Source organism: Brassica napus, chromosome A6 (genome assembly GCF_020379485.1).
Source record: "Brassica napus cultivar Da-Ae chromosome A6, Da-Ae, whole genome shotgun sequence".
In the NCBI taxonomy this organism is placed as follows: domain Eukaryota; kingdom Viridiplantae; phylum Streptophyta; class Magnoliopsida; order Brassicales; family Brassicaceae; genus Brassica; species Brassica napus.
In genome coordinates, this window is record NC_063439.1 from 28359202 (window position 1) to 28381311 (window position 22110).

Here is a 22110-nt window from a genome sequence, read left to right on the forward strand (position 1 = left end):
ATAGTGGTTGTTAGTGTCTAAAGTGGGTGTATAGTCAGATGTTGAAAATTTTGTATTAGAATGAGTTGCGTATACGTCCAAAAAATACCGGCAAACACATGGAGAGATGTCCACCATATGTTTGTTTGATATCTGACTATGAATCCCATTCGGCCACACTAACTTTTGATCTTTATATATACATATTCCTTTGTCAATGCGAATTAGACTTCAGTATAAGTTCGTACTGAACAAGATAAGGAGAAAACGAGAATGAAAGTGGACACAGACAGTGTTTTAGTGCCCTTGAGTGTGTTCATAGCAGTGGGATATCATGTCTTCCTCTGGAACACCTTCAAGCACAATCCTTCCCGTACTTCTCTTGGCATCGATTCCTCCAAACGCAAATCTTGGTTCCGTGACATCAAAGAGGTTATCTCTTGTTTACCGAGTTGTTATGTTAACAAAACCGTTTGTATTATTTTATTTACGTTTCAAAAAATCAAAGTTCTATACTGGTAGAAAAATATCAAAGTGCTACGCCTACATTTTTTTCTGTACATTTACAAAAGACAGTTAAAATATTAGAACTTGTTAAAGATAAGGCAAAAATGATTGCATTTTTACAATTAAAACAATCTTGATCTCATCAAGTTTAACTCAGTTTTTAGAAGAGTAACTCGTTTTCTCCAACTATCTTGATTAGGTAGGTTTGTTTCGTGATAGCTTCACGAGTTTCTCCCTCTCGTATCCCTCGTAGTCTTATTGTTAAGACATTATTTGTTTAAATCATTTTTCTCACCTTATTGATCATATAACGAAAATGCAGGGTGACGATAAAACAGGGATGCTGGCAGTGCAAAGCTTGAGGAACAAAAAAATGGTTACAATTCTCACTGCTTCAGTCTCCATTCTTATTTTGCTTTCTCTAGCTGCCGTTACTAACAACGCGTTCAAAGCGAGCCACCTCTTCACAACTGCGGACGACATTGTTTTTGGCTCCAAAAATCCTACAATCTTCGTCCTGAAGTATGCATCTACCTCTCTGCTTCTTGCAGTGAGCTTTTTCTTCAGCTCACTTGCCGTGAGTTACTTGATGGATGCCAATTTTCTCATAAACGCGATTGCTAAAAAGCATGAAGGAGACTGCGATTATGAATTGACGGGGACTGGATCGTTTAGGGAGTATACAAGATTAGTGTTGGAGAGAGGGTTTTTTATGGCTATGATTGGGAATAGAGTTATGTGCGTTTCTGTACCGCTATTGCTATGGATGTTTGGGCCGTTACCAGTGTTTGTGTCTTCACTAGGCCTTGTTTGGGTATTGTACCAGATTGATTTTCCGGCAGTCGCCACAATTTCCGTTTGTAAATGATAAATTGGAAAAAAAATCGTACTGGTTGATTATTGTTTACATTCAAAATAACAAAGAGTTTAAAACCATTCACACGATGTTCGTCTGTGCATTTGTACCCTGAGTTAGAATGTTGACTAGTTCAAAAGAACTTTTACACCCTTTCTTAATGTATGTTAAATTTATTCAATCCATACAAACACATTTGTAGAATAGCTATATCATTGTGTGAATAGGGATAAAAAGTTTTTAACTACTTTAAGAAGATTGTCTCATCTAGTTGCAAACTAAACTCCCATAGCTTTGTTGTATTTTCTGTTATGAACAAACACAAATCAAACTTGAAAAAAGTCAAACAACTCAAAAGAAAAACACGATTGAAGCAAACACCCGTTTAGGGTTTGGATATTACTACGTGAGTGAATATTGATTATTTTTATGGTTTTTATTTGGTTAATTTCATTTTTTTTGTAGGAATTTCTATTTTTGCTTTTTAAAAGTATTTTTGAAATTTTAAAAGGAGTAAACTAAAAATGATGAGAAATTGTTTGAAATACTATAAGTTGACTACTATTTTTAAAACACATTCGTTTACAAATACTATAACATTTGAGTTTAAGACTTAATGATTATTGTTTAGGATTTATTATTTAGGAGGTGGATTTGGGTTTATAAAATTTTATAAGTGTTTTATAAATTATTCTTAAACATTATATATAATTTAGGAGAGTTTTTTTTTCATCACAGATTGAAGTTATTTATGAAAACGGGTATATTTTAAAGGTAAATTGACTGTAACTCGTTATGTTTAGTAGAAATGTCATGAATAAAAAGAATGAATATTTTTGGAATAGGAAAAAATGGAATGATGAATAAAATGGAACTGAAACTGTAATTATTAATGTAATTGTGGATTCCACTCATTCCATTTATTCATGAGGGTTTATTTGTGGAACAAAATGAATGAATTTTACAAAGGATTTTCATTTTTGTTTCATTCCAAAAATGGAATATATGAAATTGTTTTGGAATGATATTCATTGTGACCGATAAATATTTTATGGAATGATGCATTTCAAACAAATCTATTCTACAAAATTGCATTCCAGTTACAGGCAAAGAGTCGTATCAAATATATGATAATACAAAAAAAAATCAGAAATGATTTAACATATTATGACTGTGGTTTTTAAATTATATGTGAACATTTTAGTGGTTTATATCCTTAACTAGTACTCCCTCCGTTTTACAAATATAAATTTTTTAGTATTTTCACACATATTAAGAAAACACATTAAACTACCATAATAAATGTATTATTTTCTGTAATTTTTAATTTTATATAACTTTTTACAATACTTTATATGGTTGAAAACCGAAAATAGTAGATAAAAAAATATATATTTCAATCGGTTGTTTTTTTTGTAGTTAAAGATTAGAAGTTGGAGAAAAAAATAGGAGATGAGAAAAACAAATTCAACTTCTTTTTTTTGTCACGTGCCAATATTTTGATTCGTCATGTGATTTGAGCTTTAGTATATAAGAGATTTTTATATTTTAAAGATTATATAAAAACAAACAATATTGTTTTTGTTCGAATCATATGTCAACTCTCAGCGAATACCAAATTTCTAAATTAGTATTTTATTCGGACCATCTCCAATGGTACTTTATAATTTTCTCTATATTTCATTATAAAATAGAGTAACTCTATTATAGAGTTGGATTTGCTCTAATGGTTCACTCTATAATAGAGTTACTCTATTATAGCGTAAATTATAGAAGAAAAAATAATGTTTCCTTGGAGATCTCTCATACACTGTACTTTCGTTAACTGCAACTTACACAACTTGCTATCGTATCAATTTGGCCACCCACTCTCACTCATTTTAACAACACTTTCTCACCTCTTCCTTCACACGCAACTTCCTCTACAAAACTCTTTTAAGATCCTCTCTACACTCAACCTTCTATTAAGACATCTCTCTACACACTCGTTTCTTTTAGTTATCTCTCTGCTGTCTATTAAGGTCTTTAGTTCTTCTGCTAACTATGGCGCTTGAAGCTCTAAATTCACCGAGGATAGCTTCTCCAGTCCCGACTCTGTTCGAGGAGCACTGGACCAAACGTAAGCGGTCCAAAAGATCCAGATCTGATCATCTCCACCGTCTCACCGAGGAAGAATACCTCGCTTTCTGCCTCATGCTTCTTGCTCGCGACGGCGACCGCCATCACGTGGAGGAGGAAAAGACCGTTTACAAGTGCGGCGTTTGTGACAAGGTGTTTCTCTCTTACCAAGCTCTCGGCGGTCACAAGGCGAGTCACCGGAATCTGTCCAGCGGTGGAGATGTTAAGCCGACGACGCCGTCCGCCGTGAAGTCTCACGTTTGCTCGATATGTCATAAATCATTCGCCACCGGTCAAGCTCTTGGCGGCCACAAGCGGTGCCACTATGATGGAAGTAGTAGCGTTGTTTCGAATTCTGAAGGTGTGGGGTCTACTAGCCACGTCAGCCGTGGATTCGACCTTAACATCACCCCCGTAAATGAATTCTCGCCGGACGATGAAGTGTTGAGCCCCTTGCCGTCGAAGAAGCTCCGCCTCAAGTAAGGCTTATTGGATTCTTATGTATATACCAAAATTTCCAACTTCACAGATTCAAATTTTTCTTATAATATAGTTTTTGTTGATTCTTTTACCCAAACATATACTTGTAAGTTGTAAAGGGCCTGCCACTTTTCATACTTAAAACAATATTAAATCTATAAAAAGAAAAATAGCAATAGCAAATAGCAATAAAAAAAATGATCAAACATTTACATTCTCTCGTCCCATACCGAAGTAGCTTTCTTACGTACACTTGGTTTTGTTAAGTAACTTTGACAGCTTAGTGGTGTAGTTGCATAGCCTGTGTCTCCAAACTGCATTCCTTTACCTGCAGATTCGAAGAAAAAGATCACCAAAAGCTCTTAACTTTGATAACGGTTCATATTAGCGGGACTGAAATTGATGCTGTCACCTGCAGAGCAGAAATTGTGTTTAGGAGTTCTCTGGAAACGTCAAGCATCTCTTGCTCCTTGATATTCACACGAGCAAGGTCTGCTGCCAAGCAACTTATTTTCTCTACCTGAGAAAAATGGCTCTCAGTTTTTAGTATACAAATACGGACAAAACCCAATAAATGTCAGATACATTCCTCTACTCACTCCTTGCTAAAATAAACGAAAACAAAATGGGTCACCTTTGGCAGCAACATGCATATGGAAGAAGCCATTGCCTGCATAACATCAACTGCTGAAGAAATGGCATCTTTAACACTTTGTCCATTTACCTGCATATGATAGAGTCAGTCATCAGCACGCATCCATCACATACACTTTTAATATAGTATTTAGGAAAAAAATGCGTTTAGTTTGATTAGAAAAGCCAAACCTTTGCCACGCAATCAACAGGTAGACAAAGCGTGCTGCCTTTCAACCCTTCTGCAGCTCCTACTAAAGAACTCACATAATCCCTCTCCACAACAAGCCACTCTTCTAGATTTCCCATCTTCACACATTGTCAATTTCAAGAAACTTCAAAGAGGTCCCAAAAGAAACAAGAAAATAGAAACAATTAAGGCGGATTAACTTACCTGCCTATTGAGAATAAATATCAATTTCAAATTCAGCTTAAGGCGCTGCGTTTCGATTCTTTTCGCTCTGACGGAATCATACAGCTTAGAGATGCTTATCCTTGAGTTGTACAATCTTTTCTGCAATAATATTAATCCAACAATTATTATGCTTAACCTATGATCAACTTTTTTAAAAGGATTTGCCAACCTCTGTTGTCATCTTCTGTGCAGAGAAAACAGGACTTGCTCGTGCATTAGCAAATCGCCACTGCAGCAGCCTATTATGCAAGAGCTTTAACACGTGAGCATCATCTGCAACACCACCATTCTCTCTGCTCTTCTCTTTCTTTCTCACTCTAAGTGGGCTCACCATCCTCCCTGAAGGACTAATCCCTCTGGAAGGGCTTAGTCCCCTGGCGATGCTGGCTCCCCTAGCACTTGGAGTCATACCAAACATCCAAGGTCGAGTAATCTGCTCAAGCTTTGGAATCATCGTGGTGGAATCTGCTCAAAGATCTTCCGAGGGATCATGGAATTGGATGAATTATGCAGAGCTCTAGCTACGCTATTGCAAGATCCTTTTGGTTTCTTCAACGTTTCCGTGAAGTCTACGCTTCTACTGAGACAGTTAGGTTGGAGAGACGACCTAGGCCATTGATCAGAGAGGTTCGACTTTGGCGGCGGCGATGGATATAGCTTTGATATGTTCTCATTCGCTTGAAACGAGGCGAACAAGCTTCTCCCAGAAGTCAACAACATTCTCTCCGCTGCACCACCACCTCCACGTGAGAGTGTCACCGGCTGTCTCCGCCCCGTCGATTGCGGCCGGTTTGTAGCCACAGAAGAAGAGGGAGTCGCCGGTCGATTCGTTCTTGTAACGTTCGGCGATTCACATCTCTTAGCTGTCGAGTACGGTGATGACTGGAGTAAAGAAGAAGAAGAAGAAGAGGTTGGCTCCAGGTATCGCGAAGCTACATCTCGCCTTTGTGGGGGGCGATGAGCAACGGCGCTCGGCAGTTCCAACGGCGGGGGCCTCGTAGCTTTGCTCTGCTTAGGTCTGGCGTTGAAAGAAGGAGTCATCTCCGACTAAGTTGCATAATGTGAGGAAGATTTGTATAGGGAAGATTTTTTCAACGTGTATATGGAAAGGGAGTGGATTAAGTATAAATCTCCGGCGAGAGAATAGAGTGTGGAAGGAGATTATTACGCCTGTTTCCTGTGTGACGGCATAACTGTCGTCGTCGTCTCCTCCTCCTACCTCGCTTTTTGCCTTCCATTTTTCGACTCTTTCTTTTACTCTTTTCTATTTCGTTGAAACTATTTAAACTCAATTATGGACACTTGATATTCCAAAAACAGAGGACCGTTAGACAAAAAAATCATTTAGTAGAAATAGTTATTTTCTGTGCAAATGTTTTATAAACACTAGATGATTATATTAAACAAGGTATTTTACAACAACAAAGATCAGACATCAAGGCCGGCGGAAATAAAGGATTTCCCTTGAAACTAAGCCGGTAGAAACAAGTTCTCCGGAGATAAAGCCCTCACCAAGGAAAGCACATTAAGACAAACTAGATAAAACATACATGGTGATTAAGAGGTTCAAAGCAAAAGTAAGGATAAAAGCAAGCTAAAACGAAGAGGAAGAAAGCTCCAAATCCATAAACACCAAACTCCAGTCGCATATTTGAAGAAGAACAAGAAACCTCCCATAGTGAATACGCATAACAGGTGAACCAGATAACCTAAGCTTCAAACCGGAGAACATAACACAGCGTTCTTACTTTTATCCGGTAACGGATGACTCGAACTCTCTAAAGGAGTGACAAGGAGACACCTTTGAAGAAGCAAGTGAGAAACGAGGACTCGACCGGACCTCTAAGATATAGACAAGGAGTGAATCGCCACAAACCATTCAAACATCAGATTGAGAAGCAAACGGATGAAGGATCAAAATAGAGAGCAGCCAAAGACAACAACAACAAAGGAGATAAGGTGCATGCAACTTGAGGACAAACCACCACCATTGATCTTGCAGATCCATGATATCGAAGAAAATTAACTTAAAACCGACCAAGAACAGATCTGAAAATGGAGCTTATCACCATCAGAATCAACATGCAATCCATCGAAATAGAACATAGAACAAAAAATGAAACCCAACTCCGGTTCTGTGAAAGCAGCCAGAGCCGGTGAAAAAAGATGAAAGCTTTGAGAAACTTCTAGATTTATGAACATAGTAACATTAAAATATGAGAAGCATTTCTATCATACATACAACAACACTCATGTGTTGAACTCATAGATATTTAGATAACATACAGAGAGAGGCATGCCATGGAAACATAAACAGCTAAGACTGTACAACCTCGGAGTTTATTCTTTTGCGAAATTTGTCAATAGCCTCACCACACTTGCAGGGGACCCGTCAAGGCTCTCACAAATTACAACTATGGTTTTGGAAATATTTTAGGTTATATATATACTGTATAATCAGAATCTTTGGCAAAGATATGAACCGAAGAGATTCCAACAAGCTTTCTTCCTTTGTTTGATTCGTGCAACACGTGCCGGTGTTGGTGTCGGTTCTTCAATCTTGTGTAACAGATTCCACATAATGTGTATGTCTTCGTACTCACAAGAACTCACGTCGTTTTGTAACCTCAAGAGTCCTGCAACACAAGACCATCACTCAACTATTTGCCCAAAACAACATTTTTAAAAATATGACTCATATCTTAATTTTAATCCAAAACCAAAAACAAGATTCTGAAGGTTAATCTGATATTATTAACAAATCATTATCAAAGAGTCTCTTTAGCTTAATAAAACAGAGACAAACAGAGTCCTAAGCTGTCGGAGAAGGGAGGGTGGAGGGAGGATGGGAGCTTACCACTGTGGCGTAATCCAACGCGAACGGTGAAACGATTCCAGATTCGCCGGGTTGGGAACGCCATCGTGTTCCACCATTCTCTCCATCTGAGGCCGGCCATTTGAGAGAAAAGAAGAGAGAGAGAGAGAGAGAGAGAGAGAGAGAGAGAGAGACTGTACAACAAACCCAACTCCCAAAACTGACGTTACAACCAATAGGTTCAATTAAATAGACGGAAAGAGAGGGATGTTCTTTTATAATTGGTCTCGTATTAACGAATTAATATCAGCCGTTTCTATGTTTTATTCTAATTAAACAAAATATCGTATGAATAACTAATACTAGGGTCGGCCCGCCCTACGGGCGGGATATTAGTTAATTTGATATTCACTAAATGCTCGAGTTGAAATTTGTTTTAAAATTCAAGAATTTGGTTATCTGTTATGTCTTACTTATTAGTATGCGGTGGTATATTTGTTTTTCGATTATTTTTGCTTTGGTATTGTATCAAATTAACTAATTGTCCAACTCATAATTATAGATGTACAAATGTGGATATGTGATAAAGTTTGATGACAATACTGTTTTTTTTTAATTATTATTCATAGTGGAGTGTGTATGTATCAGAAAGAGGCCTATAACAACTTTTATGTTTTGTGTATGGATTTTAAATATATATTATTTTGTATAATGCATACTTGCTCTACAACATTTGCTTGTAGACTAAAAAATTGTTTTCTATATTTTTAAAAGAGAAAATATTTAGTCTAAAATATAACATGGGCATACGTATTGACTATATATAAAAGTTGGGTGTTATTTTAAAATGACATATGTATAGAGATTTTTCAACCATTACTTCACTGACACAAAACATTTATAACTGTAAATACATTCTTTTAAAAGCAAAACTAATAAAAGCGTGTACAACAAATGTATTTTGATATATATTATATGCATCAAGTTATAAAAGTTGGAAACATTGCAAAACTGTTTGGAGCAAAGTTTTTAATTTCACGATCTTCATCTTGACGTCAGTTCAGTGTCGGCCTCGCCACAAGCAGAAGAAGCATGGACTTCCAGATGACACGATAATAAATATTTTCGCAGCTACATATTTATAAAAAGTGACTTTAGCCTAGTGGTTCTAAGAAAAATTATCAGTGCTGGAGGTGCTGGGTTCAATTATCCTTAACTACATTTATTTATTTTGGCCCTAAATATAAAATGGGACACGTGTCACTTCCAGAACGCACGAATTGATGACGTGGCTTCACGGAAGAGATGCAAACATTTCTTTATATATATAGATTTAATAGAATTGTGCAAAGACTTTTGGGTCTTTCTCTTTCTTTGTTCGGACATCATATAATAGAAATTCAATTAAATTTCTTATCCTCTTCTATCCAATTAAATATATATAAAATAATATTAATTTAATGAAGAAAATTTTAATTTGTATATTAAAATTTAATATGATTAAAAGTTTTTTTTTTTTTGCTAAAATAATATGATTAAAAGTTACTTTTACTATAGGTGAAGATTTGGAATTAATACGTTATCTAGACTTTAACGAAAACACCTAAAATTTAAGTGATTTCAGAAACAGATTTTTTTTTTTTTGAAACACTTTTTTTTTGAAACACCCAGAAACAGATTATACATCAAAAAATATGATCCATAAGAAGTAATCACATATATATAGTATACAAAAAATATGGTACATGTTTTGAACCACGCCTACTTTAATAAACTAGTAGTTTAAAATGGTTTCAGTTATTTATTTTATAGGTGAGGAAGTTAAAAGCTTGCAAGTGAAAAGTAGGAGAGGTGGCCAACTTGCTGAACTAACTTCGTCTTTATGCTTTCGGCATGCTGATGTCATAAACCTCAATTAGATTTGCGCCACGTATCGGAGAATCAATATGGGCCCTTCTTCGAGTGCTTATGATTACGACGTTTATATAAAACTGTCGGTAGGGATTGTCCCCACGTGGAAATCTACTGGTGGCTTCTGATTTCAAAATTGTTGGTTATTTATTCATTTTCGGTGGAGAAATGGAGGAAAACAAATATCTAATGTTTTTTTCTAAATCAGCAAATATCTCGTGTTCAAATTTTGTTAAAGAAAAAGACAAAAGACATCACATAAATTTTTAATAATTGTTTATTTCTTTGGCCACCATTGAAGAGGATGTTTTGTTTGAAAGCAAAATGACCTAAAACATGACCTAAGTTCGTTCTGAAATGTTAATTATGTGGTTAACCTCAATCAATATGGCTGGTTACTTGAGGTGGTCTAAAAATAAAAACAACCAATAAAACATTTCTATGAAAAGAGCAACCAGATTTAACTAAGTTCTGCAGTTCCATTTTATTCCCGAAAAATATATCTAAAAATCTTTCTTCAGTTCTTGTATTTCCTCCAACTTTGTCGATAACTTCTTTATCAAATCTTTGTAGTCCATCCCAAATTGTTTACATGGTGATTGATGCATCATATTTTCCATTGTCCATCGTAACGCTTACAACTCCGTACACAATGTAGATTGTCTTCTTCTTTGGTTTCTCATGACCATTAGATGTATACGTCAAATGATGTCTAGCAACATTTATCCACATCCACTAAAAGTTGAGGTAGAGGTCCACATCCACATCTATAAAAATCATTCGGTCTTCTCAAAATCAAAGTACTATGAAGAGGTTGACGAGCTTGGTATACTAAGACAAGCAGTTTCTAAGTTGGAACATTTGAAGAAGATATGATTCACAGCTGCAAACATAAAAAGATTGGCAGTTTCTAAGTTGGAACACCAGTAGAGATAAACAAGAGAGGAGAGCTATCTATTTGACTTGAAGAGCATAAATAAAATGAGAAAGAAATTAAATATAAGCTTAGATCGTCAAAGAGTTCACAACTTCCATACAAGACCTTATGATGAACTACAATGTCTTCAGCTTGTGTTTTTGACAAGTGAATCTATTTTTCAACTATGCAATCGCCATATTTTCATATTATAAAAATTTAACATAAACTCACAGCTTAGTTCTAACTATCTTTTGATAGGAAGAATTAAAAATCAAAATCTTCAAAGAACTACCTGCACGGTGAAGGTACTGATGATAATGATAGTTTATGAGAGGTTCTTTGTACAAATGTCTTACTATTTTGACCAAGTAAGATACCAAAATAAGCTATGTTTTTAGGTTTTTTTTTTTGTCGATATCAGTGAAACTTCTGGAACCATTTAAATCCATAATCTCCCTCGCCCTGTAAACAAATCCTCAAATGAGGTGTAACACTAATGCCACTAGACTATTATGTACACTTAGTTGAGCATTTAAAATTGAAGGTCATTACTGGGAAGTTTTGACTTTGGGAGGAGTGTTGATAACTTTAAATAATAGAGAATGGGATGGAGAGAAACAGAAGATGGCGGAGAAGTTTTCGCTTGATGGATCTCCTAAACTTGCTGATAAATTGATACTTGGATCAAGATGCAAAACTTTTGTTGCATTTCAGATACCAAAAAAGAAAACCAATTATACTTGTACTATTATTTGATGTTTGATTCAAGGTTCAATATAATAAAGAGAATGCGATTGTGCTTGGTCAAGAAAAGTCATTCTTGTCATTGTTCAGCTGTCTGCTTTCGTCTGGTTTGCCATATACGTCAAATATATCGTCCATATATATGCACACGAGCTATTCATCAATGGCTGCAACCAAAAGATTACACGATCAAGGTGAGAAACTTCTCAAATCATCACACACAATGAAAAACAAAAGTAATACGATAGGTATCTCTGGTGTTTTACCTGGAGATGAACGGGCACATACTTGAATGTCACAAAATCACAGACTGGCCAATACAAAAGTCCATTTTTCAATGTAGGCAGAAGATCCCGCTTCAATCTTGCCAAAATTTCCTCAGAATTTTCACCTTAATATGCCAGAACAAAGCTCATGACCAAGGCAATCCCACAAATTTGAAACAGAGAATAATACTTCATAAACAAACCCATATAAAGCTTATGAGATGTGTAATACTACCTTGTAAAGCAGCATTATAGGAATAGAAGACCGTGTTGCTAAAAGGTCCGAAAAGAGCCTGCCCCATCATTATTTTCTTAACGGTTGTCAACACATCACGCTTTGGCAGTATTCTAGAAAGATAACTGAACCAAAGATGCTGTGACGGCCCGAGAAATATCAACCCAAAGCTAGCCATTCTGGCTGTTCTTATCAGGTCATAAGAACCAGATGGCTTCATCGTGATCATCTGCGATACAAGAAAGGAAGACCAAAAGGGGAGTTTATAACCACCACAACACACACACCCTTTTAACCTGGCTAAAATACACAATTAATAATCCAATCATTTAACCTAATCTCACCATTAATTACATTCATCCTCCATTAAACCTAAAATTCACAATTAAGTATCTCTCACCTGAGAAGTGAGATCGGCGGCCATATAAATGAGGGAAGTAGTAACGCTCTTAGTGATGAAAGGGTGCGACTCCACTTTTTTCAAATACCACCGTAGAAACGCTGGTTGTTTCGAAGAAGAAACATTCGTCGATAGGTTTCGCGACACGAACAAGACACGAGGGACGACGAAGCTCCCGGCCTTGCGGAGGTGGTGAACGGATCGTCCCATGATCGGACCCGAGAACACAGTTTTTGAGAGCGCATCGTTGATTCCTCCGTGCAGAGAACGGTAACCGGAGAATGGAGGCGAGTATAGACGTTTGCTCAAGGCAATGATGTTCATCACTAATGAATGATCTCCGGTGATTTTGTTAGTGGCGGCAGCAGCTCCAGACAGCCTTTGACGCTGTTTCTCTCTTTATGTTCCCCTTAAAACGGCAGCGTAGCGTCCTGGCTCGTATATTAGAACGACGCAATGTGCTTTGGCAGAACCAATCAACGACAAGATGTTTACTTTACAATACCATTTAGTTCTAGAACCGATTTTCTTTTCCAAATAGTATATTGAACTAAACCTAAGCCAAGTTCCTAAGGATTAGAGACAAATTCATTAATCTGAACCTTAAGTAACTCGAATCCAAGAATTTTTTTACATTAAAAATTGAGAAATTCTTTAAGGTAGCATTCTTTAAATTTTTGTCATGAAAATAGTATTTCAATGAAAAAATGACCAAAAGAAGTTTTATTAAATGGTAAAAATACATTTTCACCTTAAGATTAACTAACCTAGACTTAGGATTTATAGTTAAGAAGTGGAGTTTTGGAAATAGGGTTTTAAATTTTTAAAAATAAATATTAAAACTTTTAAAATAAAAAAAGATTATTTTGATCATTTTTTTTTAAATTATTTTTGTGACAAAAACTTAGAAAAATAATATTCGAAAGAATTGCCCTTAAATTTTTTGAACTAAAGTTAAACCAAACCTGAATTTTGTATAAACCAAAGTAAATAAATAAATATATTATTTAATTAACTGATATAAAATAAAGCATAATTTTTTACCCCCAACAAATACATTTAGAAATAATATAATTACAAAAATATAGTTATTAATCCAAATTCAAATAAAATCAAATCGAACCTGAATCTTAATTGTTAAACCGAATAAAACCTATTTTCCTAAACCAAACGCAAACGTTATTATGGGAAAAGTAAACCGAACGCAATAAAATTCGTTGGTTTGGAATCTGGATAAATGAAACCAAACGCAAACGTTATTACTCTTTTTTATTTTATTTTAATATATAAGGACCGATCTGCAAATTACCAGTCGAGATTTTTTTTTTTTTTTTTTTTGTCAAACGTCGAGATTTGTTCATCTACCTTTTCTCCCGGCGTTTAGCTTATATCCTTTCGTGGGCGTTGGAGCTTTATTATTAAAAATCAATGGATCCTTCAATTTTCAAGCTCCTCGAAGAAGACGAGGTTAGGTTCCTTTTATATAAATCTCGTGTGTGGTGGTGAATTTGAATCGGGGCGTGTGTTGGTAGGATGAATCGATGCATTCGGGAGCTGATGTAGACGCCTTCCAGGCCGCTCTTAATCGAGATATTGAAGGTTCCGCTTCACTCCCCACTGGTAACCCTTTCAATTACTAGTTGAATTTTGAAACCCAAAGACTTGATCCAGATAGGGTTATTGGATACCTAGAGAAGCTTTATCGGGTAGCTAGCACATGTTCTTGTTCACGCCATTAAAGAAAGACTAGAGTTCTTTTAGGCCTTTTTGCTTGTTGAGTCATTAAATATCTGATTAATGGAGGTTGATGCTGTTTCTAGTGCAAGGCAACAGCCAGTCTCCCACTGAACAGTTTACCACATGGACTAATGGTATCCGAGATTCTACCATCAATCTCCATACGCAACACAGCACCCATATGAAGGAGGAACTACAAGGATCACGTGTAGAAAATCAACACCAACGCGCTGATGAATCTCATCCTCAAGACCTCCACCAAGCAGGTCAGCGCTGGGAGAATCCTTCACAGGTGCCCCACCCAACGGAAAAGAATCTTACTGGTAATCAAGTGAGTGAATCTCAGTATTCGAAACTGCAAAAGATGAGTAGCCAACAAGCTCGCGGTGTGGAACAGCCTGTTAACCCTATCAACCGCAACCCTAAGCAAGTTCCATTTGCTGCTTTGCTTCCTACCTTAATATCCCAACTCGATAAAGACAGAGCTATGCAGCTCCGTACCCTTTATTCTAGACTTAAAGTATGTCTTATCTGCGAAAATCACTTGGCGTTCTGTTCCAAAGCTTTTTCATTTTCATTGAGTCCCCTCCTCGTACTTGTTTGCAGAAAAATGAAATCCCCAAAGAGGGGTTCACACGACATGTGAAGGAGATTGTAGGTGATCAGATGCTTAGGATGGCAGTTAGTAAACTACAGCAGGTAACATCTTTTTTGCGAATGTAATACATTTTGGCTTTGTCCGTTTGAAATCTTCTGCATTGCAATGGAGAATAAATTATTGCTTTTATTTGCTTGAATGCACAAAGAATGGTCAGCGAACCATTGGATTATGTACTTCTATTAAGAGGAATAAAGTATATCTTTAGCCTTTTTAAGCCAAATTCCGGTTGTTATCCTTCAAGATATTGTTTAGTGAAAAGATTTCAGTGAATGTCACAATATTTTTTTTTGCATCTCTTGGCCTCTTTTGCAAAATCCTTCACTTTGTATAAGCTTCACCAAACATATCTAGTTTGGCAAAACCTTATTTTCCTTGATTTTTGATGACAACGCAATGTAAAGATTAAATTTTTCACAGTATATTATCTTCCCTTAGGGTATCAGACTTGCGCCTGGGATGATTAATCATATGGTTTTACTGACTTGCGTTTGTCCCACATTCTTTTATACGGGATTTTTACTTGAGTTCCTGATAGTTTTGGTGTTTTTCCTTTTTGCATAAGGATTAACTTTTTCATGTTTTTTTTTTCTTTTTTCTTTTTGGTTTAGGTTTAAGGTTTTTTCCTTTTTTACGTTAGATTTATTATTGGTTGCTCCTTGGCCTACTATATAAGGGGTCTCTTATGATCAATAAGAAATTATGTTAAATTCTTCTTTATTTGTAATCTGTGCTCACTGATTCAGGTGGGTTTAAACCAGGGAAAAATGGGAATTCAAGCTCCTACTGGTATTTTAATTATTCACTAATGCATTCTTACTTTCACTTTCGCGAGTATCATAAAACTTCTATGCTTCTCGTAGACAAGACTTTTACCGGATTTAATCTCTTTAATCGCAGAAATCAATAATAAAAAATCTGAGTCTGATCCTCGTGGAGTCGTCCACCTTAACCAACTTCCGCCGTCAACAGGCAGTTCAGTTCCTGTGCAGGGATTTACAAATCATCCTCAGCATAACCAGATGCAGCGCCCACCAAGTTCGTTTCCTATGTATACCAGCTCTGGTAGTTTTCACTCATTCCCGGGTCCAAGCACCAATGTTTCTGGTTCCTCGTTGAGACCACACCTTCATGATTCCCATATGAGACATGTGGCACTTAACCAGGCCGTGGGATCAACTGGTCTTGGAGCACCTTCCCAGTCTACCACAAACATGATGACTGCGCCCAAGTTTGAGAGACCAGCTTCTGTAAATGATCCTAGTAGGGTTCAAGGCGGCGCTACTTCACACTTCCAGAACAGCTCATCGTTGCCTCTAAATTCTGTACCTAGTCAAGGATCATCACTGTCCCATGTGAAGCAAGAATCAGTTGAACAAAGTTTTGAACAGAATAAGGCAGCCCCAGGGACTTCGAAGGAGGATTTAGAGAAGGAGTCCTGTAGAATGGTTTTATCCGCACCTAGCAATATTGACGCTAACACATCAGTAAGAGAACTTAATAACTTATTTTATATATTAGATTTCTGATGAGAAAAGTATTTTTCAAATTCTCTCTGTTTGCCTCTTCTTTTTGAGCTTTTAGGGCAACCTTGGTTCTTTAAAAGACTTGCATATTTTCCTTGGTATTTTCAACAATCTTGGCATCTATCTTGAATTTTTTGTGTGTCCATCAGATGAATGCTCGTGGTCCGTTGGGTACGTCACAAGCAGGATTTAATGCTAGGATGCCACCCAAAAAGCCAACTGTCGGTCAGAAGAAACCACTGGAGACATTAGGTTCTTCACCGCCACCACCAAGGTAATTGAGCTGCTGCCTTGATCTTCCACTAAGGGTTTGAAAGAGGGGTTATTTACAGCTTTTCCTAAAACACTCGTTTTCTTTAGCCATTTAAAATTATACACAGTTAAGAGTTTTCTTTATGTTACAGCTTAAAGAACTTTTCTCTTTTTTTTTGGTTCCCAAATGTAAAATTATAACCAATGTTGTGTTGCATGGATCAACTTGCAGCAAGAAGCAAAAAGTGGTGCAGAATTCTATGGATCAAAGTATCGAACAGCTCAATGATGTCACTGCAGTCAGTGGTGTCAATCTCAGGGTGAGCTTTGTGTTTCCTGACAGCTTCAGTTTTCACTTTAAATCTGGTTGTGTAGTACTGAATTTTGCTGTCTGCATTGATTTTAGGAAGAGGAAGAACAATTATTTTCCGGGGGCAAGGAGGATAGTCGTGTTTCTGAAGCATCTCGTAGAGTTGTGCACGAAGAGGAAGAAAGATTAATTTTGCAGAAAAGTCCACTGCATAAAATGCTGGCAGAAATAAGTTGGGATACTTCCTTTTTTAGCTCTTACATTCTAGGTTGATGAATCACTTGGCGAAGAAACTTATATATGTTCTTTCATATCTGGCAGTGGCGAAAGTTGGGCTAAAGCAAATAAGCAATGATGTTGAACGGTGCTTGTCTTTGGTACAACTTCGTGTGTATATTGTTTGCATACAGTACTTGTGTTTTTTCTTTTGTACCCTTTTCTGATGCATTTGCGCTCTCAGTGTGTGGAGGAAAGGATGCGAGGACTATTATCTCATATCATTCGGTTGTCAAAGCAGGTCAGTTCTAGCTTTCTTCTACTACCTGCTTGGAACTAATCTGTTCTGAAGCTAATAGTGTTTCTGCAGCGGGTTGATACTGAGAAATCTAGACACCGGACCTTTATCACGTCTGATATTCGGCTACAAATCAACGAAATGAACCACAAAATGAAAGAGGAATGGGAAAAGAAACAGGCTGAAGCAGAAAAACTTAAGAAATCAAGCGAGGTATGTTCTGAGCTCATCATTATCTATGTTCTTGGTTTTACTATATTGCATACAGACATTGTAAAGTGTTTTTATTTTTGGTTACTGATGCAGAGTGAAGAAGGTGATGGTGGAGTGGATAGTGAGAAGGAGAAAGAAGACAACCGTTCAAAGGGTTTGAAGGTATGGAGAAATTTAACAAAATACAATTTGTTGCCACATTGTATTTTTACCTTTTGCAATGTTCGTTGAAAAGTAGTTTGGATATGTGAAAGGGAAATAAAGAGGACGACGACAAAATGAGAGCGACAGCAGCAAACGTTGCTGCTCGTGCTGCTGTAGGAGGAGATGACACGTTTTTGAAATGGCAACTAATGGCAGAAGCTCGTCAGAAGTCTGTATCCGAAACTGGAAAAGACGGGAATCAGAAAACTACTTCAGGTGGAGGAAGAAACTCCAAGGAGAGACAAGATGGTGGACGTCGGTTTTCTGGACCTGGTGAGTCAATACATTACTCTCTCCCTAAGGTAAAAGCTTCAAGGCATTGGTCTATATAATAAGCTCTGGATTCCTATTTCCAGGTGGTCGAAGATTAGGGAAGAACCAAGGTCCATCGCTTCAACCAAAAGTGGTGAGGACAATCTCGGTGAAGGATGTGGTTGCTGTCCTAGAAAGGGAGCCTCAGATGTCTAAATCCACTCTAATGTATCGATTAATTCAATAGAAACGCTTCACTGTCTCAGAATCAAATATTATTTGGTGATTACATGTATTTCGATTAGGCAGACATTACACTTATGGCCATGAAAGCGAACCATATTGATGTAGAAATCAAGTGGAATGACTAAAAATGCAAAGAGAAAGAAGAAATCAAAAGAACAAAAAAAAGAAAGCTTGGATCTTTGTTCATTCCATAAGAAGATAGGCTTTTTACAAGAATTATTACCTTCACTTTCTCAAGTGAACCGCAAAATATAAAATTTATAACCTAACCTAACCATGCTTCATGTCGGAATCTGGTCAAAATTGGGGGATTCAATACTTGTATCATAGTTTAGGCCTTTAGGGACGAACCCAAGGGAGGCTTAGAGATTTACTCTAAATGGGTGGTTTTCATAAGTTATAGGATAGATGATAGGATAATGGTAGACAATCATAAACATAAATAAGGGTTGGATTAACTTGCAACTACCTAACCTAAGAGGAAAATACTTAAATATAAGATTGCATAAACATAAATAAGGAAAATAAATGAATAGAAGTTAGATCAGGTGGCTAAGTTAACACTTATCGAATAATTATTGTCACTAGAATTTTATAGCTTTAAAGCTTTGTACGAAGTTCTTAACAATTTATTCTTTAAATTTCGTTTGCCAAAATAAATATCAGTATTGCAGCGTCTGAACTTTAGCTCTAGACAGTCTTGAGTTGTAGCCCAAGCCACCTTACTTGAATATATCGACTTTTATGACTTGTCATCAAAAGATTGTGTTTGCTAATAAACTTAATTATCTCCTTGTAGAATTGAAGCTTAGCAGTTTGGTATATCGCGACAAGACCGTGACGGTGCAAAAGGAGTAATCGTACAGGGCTTATTTCCTTTCGAGTCAAGCTCTCCAAATGGCTCTACCTGTTGTTAGTCATCCGTTATGGTATCACTTCAATAACGCTGTCCCCACAGTCCGTTCACGCAACCTTCCCAAAGTAAGGAGTCTGATTAGAATAAGAAGCACGTCTATGACAGCTCAGCCGCGATACCGTTTATGACACTTCGTTTTTGACAGCCTAACCTTGACAGCCGTTCATAGAAACCACAACAGTTTTCTTAGATGGTAGAATTAATTCGGTCCTTAGAACGCGCGAGTCATCAACCCAGTCGGGTACATATTTTGGTCTGGAGCCTCAGAGATATAATCACAAACTTTTAGTGCATCATAGTCGCCATGACTTATTATTCTTATTTATACTTCCGGTAAGAAATTAAATTATAAACATATAGAGTTTAGTCCAAATAATATACGAAAACTCGTGAAATTGTCTACACTAAACGATACATACAAGTAATAGAATGATCACGCGGACCTCAATGTGGTTTTGTGGTCCTCTCCACCATCTGTGGTTTACACCTTTCCCATTTAACTTCTTCACATAAATAAATACTCATTTCCACTTAATCCAATGGCAGCAAACACAAAGTAGTATTTTAACCCAAGAAAAGAAAACAATGTTGTACTTACACGAACCAAAAATATAATAAAAATACGAATTCAAATATAGTTTTTATACGATTTCACAGTAAATTTCCAGAACAATGAAGGCGTGATCTTATTATATATATATATATACGAACAGATCTTTTCATACTATAATAATATACTAGAAGAAAACTCACTTTGGAAAACTTTTTACACTAATATTAGTCGGAAAGAATAATCCAAACTTACACCAAAGACTGCTGATAATACAAGAACATATAATAATTTGACGATTGTGCTAATGCCCTTGTTTTGTCACCATCCAGTTTAAACTCGCATATTATATTTCATGTTGTTGAATAAAAAAAGATTACTACTCTGGAGATAAACTCCTAAACATTCTGATACTAATCTTTGTAATTTGAAACCAAAATGAAAAAAATAAAACTTGCTTATGAGATAAGTGTAGCATACATAGATTCATCAGTCCAAGCGATCAGGTTTCTTCCTTTCCTTCTTCTTCCGGGGTTCTTCTGTTATCGTGGATAAGCCTAGAAAAAAATGAATTTATCTCATCAAATTTTTTTTTTTCTATGTAGGAAAGATCAGAATTTTTTTTTTTATTCCTATACGCATAAGAAACTGAAAATAAAATTATTTTACCCATAATAAATTGAAAATACCATGAATTTTGTCCTTGAGCATCATCTTTCGAAGCCTTGTTGCTCTAGCCTCTTCAAACAGACACGTTGACTCTATCTGTTTGCTGATCATTTGAGCAGCATAGTAAGGGATTTTGCCACGAAAGGACCGGACATTAACGAACATGATACAGTCCATCAAGCTTTCTCTTGAAAGCCCTTTGATGTCATAAGCTCTTGACCTTGTCCAGAGACTCTTACCATGCGTATTCACAGGTTCAGACAAGCAAAGAGCTCTTGTGCAATCACTTATGGCTGCGTCTGCATCTCCGATAAGTAAGTAACACTCTCCTCTATCGCTAAATAGACTCATTCTCTTTCTCCTAAGTTTCAAAGGGCATAATCCTATTGCTTCGTTGTAGCATTTAATAGCTCCCTCTATGTCTCCTACACAAAGAAATTGATTTGCTTGCTTCTTAATCAAATTCACAACTACACTAGCCTCTGCCAACCTTTCTTGATTATCTCCCTCTATAAGCTTTCTCTCCCTCTTTCTCCTCTCTACTTTAATCCTCCATATTTCTTTCAAAGCCTTTTGGGCCTTGTATGTGTAAGCATAACCTTTCTTTCTATTGTTATCCATTAGAAGAACCCTAGTTATTCTATCACCTAGGTTTGGTCTATCATTAAGAGCTTTAAGCTCAACTAGGTCTACTAGATAAAACAATGATGTCTCTAAGACTTTGTACCTTGTTTCTTGGTCTTTGAGCAGAAGCAATAGACAATCTACACCCATGTATTGCCAATCATCAGAAGAACGGGAGAGATTGCATAGGCTCAATATCATTTCTCTGGAATCTGAAACATGTCCTCGCCCTTGTTTGCTATAACATAGAATCCGGATTAGCCCGATGCTCGCAGGAGAAGTGTGGTTAACCAATCCACCCCACATTTGGCTAAGCTCCTTGAGAAAGTTTTTGTTGCAAATAAGAGAAATAGACATTTGCTTGTAGGCAAAGCAACTGAGTAAATGAAGTGACCAGCACTGGAGTTGGCTTGCCCATTCCTCAGCTTTTCTGTCTTCCATCTCTAACCCTCCAAGTCCTCTTGTCAGCAAGTCACAATGATATCTCACTCTTCCTTCTCTTTCTTGAACACTCACAAACTCTTCGTACACAACATATACACATGTCGTTGCAATGTCCATGGCTAATCTCACCACTTCATCCTCGTAAGCAGCCACTGCCTCAAACGTCCTCTCGTAGCTCGCTAAGTGGCCTAACGCCCTAACCACCACTCTTTGCTCGACCCAACTCATTTTCCCTCTCATAAGCTCCACTAATGGAGCTATGACACCGGACTCCACAGCTTTCACAGCAAAGTCAGGCTTCTTCATGGTGTAAGATCCAATGATATGAGCTGCGTAGTATGGAACATACACATTTTGACCAGTCGTTACCCATTCCGTATCCTCAAGACTTTTCTTCAACAACTTTGCCATGCACTCGAAGACCCCCAGAGACGGTAACTCGGGGTTCTCGGGGTCGGCCATGGCGAATCTCCAGATGAAACTGAGTGTGAGAGCGAGCTCTGTGTCGTCTCTTGTCATGTGCATATCACTAAGAGATAACTCTAACCATGCTTTTCTAAGACAAGGGTCTTTTTCTTCCATGACACAAAAGAAACAACACGGTCTGAAGCCGACAACAGCGTGGGACCTCCTGGCCATCTTGTTTGTACCCTTGCAAGAGAAGTGGTCCATGATAGATCTGTGATTTTGTTGATGTTTTGGCTGTATTTCTTCTGA

At 36.9% G+C, this 22110-nt stretch overlaps 7 protein-coding genes across 8 annotated transcripts; 3 read left to right on the forward strand and 4 right to left on the reverse strand.

Annotated features, from left to right (window-relative positions):
* Positions 1 to 184: 184 nt before the first annotated feature.
* Positions 185 to 1386, forward strand: BNAA06G36820D. Its single transcript, XM_013792117.3, has 2 exons — positions 185 to 411; positions 809 to 1386. The coding sequence occupies exons 1-2, from the start codon at positions 253 to 255 to the stop codon at positions 1352 to 1354; spliced, it is 705 nt and encodes a 234-aa protein (XP_013647571.1). The 5' UTR covers positions 185 to 252; the 3' UTR covers positions 1355 to 1386.
* Positions 1387 to 3149: 1763 nt separating this feature from the next.
* LOC106352493 (zinc finger protein AZF3) lies at positions 3150 to 4125 on the forward strand. Its single transcript, XM_013792114.3, has one exon. It carries the CDS (start codon positions 3386 to 3388, stop codon positions 3941 to 3943), a length of 558 nt encoding a protein of 185 aa, XP_013647568.1. The 5' UTR covers positions 3150 to 3385; the 3' UTR covers positions 3944 to 4125.
* Positions 4126 to 4136: 11 nt separating this feature from the next.
* Positions 4137 to 6952, reverse strand: LOC106352492 (QWRF motif-containing protein 9). The gene is given in 7 exon segments (XM_013792113.3): positions 4137 to 4268; positions 4353 to 4460; positions 4575 to 4664; positions 4766 to 4882; positions 4968 to 5087; positions 5158 to 5453; positions 5456 to 6952. Coding segments are annotated over 7 exon segments (1353 nt in total). The 5' UTR covers positions 6030 to 6952; the 3' UTR covers positions 4137 to 4220.
* A 227-nt stretch (positions 6953 to 7179) lies between these two features.
* On the reverse strand, positions 7180 to 8073 carry BNAA06G36850D. Its single transcript, XM_013789542.3, has 2 exons — positions 7846 to 8073; positions 7180 to 7624 (listed from the first exon to the last, which is right to left on the reverse strand). The coding sequence occupies exons 1-2, from the start codon at positions 7943 to 7945 to the stop codon at positions 7446 to 7448; spliced, it is 279 nt and encodes a 92-aa protein (XP_013644996.1). The 5' UTR covers positions 7946 to 8073; the 3' UTR covers positions 7180 to 7445.
* A 3248-nt stretch (positions 8074 to 11321) lies between these two features.
* LOC106352491 (protein SYM1) lies at positions 11322 to 12683 on the reverse strand. The gene is made up of 4 exons (XM_013792112.3): positions 12279 to 12683; positions 11879 to 12107; positions 11644 to 11768; positions 11322 to 11544 (listed from the first exon to the last, which is right to left on the reverse strand). The coding sequence occupies exons 1-4, from the start codon at positions 12600 to 12602 to the stop codon at positions 11464 to 11466; spliced, it is 759 nt and encodes a 252-aa protein (XP_013647566.1). The 5' UTR covers positions 12603 to 12683; the 3' UTR covers positions 11322 to 11463.
* Positions 12684 to 13563: 880 nt separating this feature from the next.
* LOC106349546 (transcription initiation factor TFIID subunit 4b) lies at positions 13564 to 18298 on the forward strand. Of its 2 annotated transcripts, none has more exons than XM_013789540.3 (15): positions 13564 to 13745; positions 13811 to 13898; positions 14099 to 14535; positions 14622 to 14714; positions 15420 to 15462; positions 15574 to 16160; positions 16349 to 16473; positions 16684 to 16771; positions 16858 to 16993; positions 17083 to 17138; positions 17222 to 17278; positions 17348 to 17488; positions 17582 to 17650; positions 17743 to 17965; positions 18049 to 18298. In XM_013789540.3, exons 1-15 carry the CDS (start codon positions 13707 to 13709, stop codon positions 18189 to 18191), a joined length of 2325 nt encoding a protein of 774 aa, XP_013644994.1. In that variant the 5' UTR covers positions 13564 to 13706; the 3' UTR covers positions 18192 to 18298. The 2 variants fall into 2 exon arrangements, with proteins under 2 accessions (XP_013644994.1, XP_013644995.1); XM_013789541.3 differs by having other exon boundaries at positions 13601 to 13745; positions 13811 to 13877.
* Positions 18299 to 20017: 1719 nt separating this feature from the next.
* Positions 20018 to 22110, reverse strand: LOC106352489. The gene is made up of 2 exons (XM_013792111.3): positions 20346 to 22110; positions 20018 to 20213 (listed from the first exon to the last, which is right to left on the reverse strand). Exons 1-2 carry the CDS (start codon positions 22063 to 22065, stop codon positions 20146 to 20148), a joined length of 1788 nt encoding a protein of 595 aa, XP_013647565.2. The 5' UTR covers positions 22066 to 22110; the 3' UTR covers positions 20018 to 20145.

What these genes read in the sequence shown, in the direction of transcription:
- BNAA06G36820D (XM_013792117.3), top strand. Translation starts at nt 253, where the DNA reads ATGAAAGTGGACACAGACAGTGTTTTAGTGCCCTTGAGTGTGTTCATA. An exon ending in GGTTCCGTGACATCAAAGAG is followed by an intron (nt 412 to 808) that starts GTTATCTCTTGT and finishes ACGAAAATGCAG; the next exon opens with GGTGACGATAAAACAGGGAT.
- LOC106352493 (XM_013792114.3), top strand. Translation starts at nt 3,386, where the DNA reads ATGGCGCTTGAAGCTCTAAATTCACCGAGGATAGCTTCTCCAGTCCCG.
- BNAA06G36850D (XM_013789542.3), bottom strand. Translation starts at nt 7,945, where the DNA reads ATGGCCGGCCTCAGATGGAGAGAATGGTGGAACACGATGGCGTTCCCA. An exon ending in CGTTGGATTACGCCACAGTG is followed by an intron (nt 7,625 to 7,845) that starts GTAAGCTCCCAT and finishes CTTGTGTTGCAG; the next exon opens with GACTCTTGAGGTTACAAAAC.
- LOC106352491 (XM_013792112.3), bottom strand. Translation starts at nt 12,602, where the DNA reads ATGAACATCATTGCCTTGAGCAAACGTCTATACTCGCCTCCATTCTCC. An exon ending in CCGCCGATCTCACTTCTCAG is followed by an intron (nt 12,108 to 12,278) that starts GTGAGAGATACT and finishes CTTGTATCGCAG; the next exon opens with ATGATCACGATGAAGCCATC. An exon ending in ATGTGCCCGTTCATCTCCAG is followed by an intron (nt 11,545 to 11,643) that starts GTAAAACACCAG and finishes TTTTGGTTGCAG; the next exon opens with CCATTGATGAATAGCTCGTG.
- LOC106349546 (XM_013789540.3), top strand. Translation starts at nt 13,707, where the DNA reads ATGGATCCTTCAATTTTCAAGCTCCTCGAAGAAGACGAG. An exon ending in TCATTCGGTTGTCAAAGCAG is followed by an intron (nt 17,279 to 17,347) that starts GTCAGTTCTAGC and finishes GTGTTTCTGCAG; the next exon opens with CGGGTTGATACTGAGAAATC. An exon ending in ACGTCGGTTTTCTGGACCTG is followed by an intron (nt 17,966 to 18,048) that starts GTGAGTCAATAC and finishes TCCTATTTCCAG; the next exon opens with GTGGTCGAAGATTAGGGAAG.
- LOC106352489 (XM_013792111.3), bottom strand. Translation starts at nt 22,065, where the DNA reads ATGGACCACTTCTCTTGCAAGGGTACAAACAAGATGGCCAGGAGGTCC. An exon ending in GCTCAAGGACAAAATTCATG is followed by an intron (nt 20,214 to 20,345) that starts GTATTTTCAATT and finishes ATTTTTTTCTAG; the next exon opens with GCTTATCCACGATAACAGAA.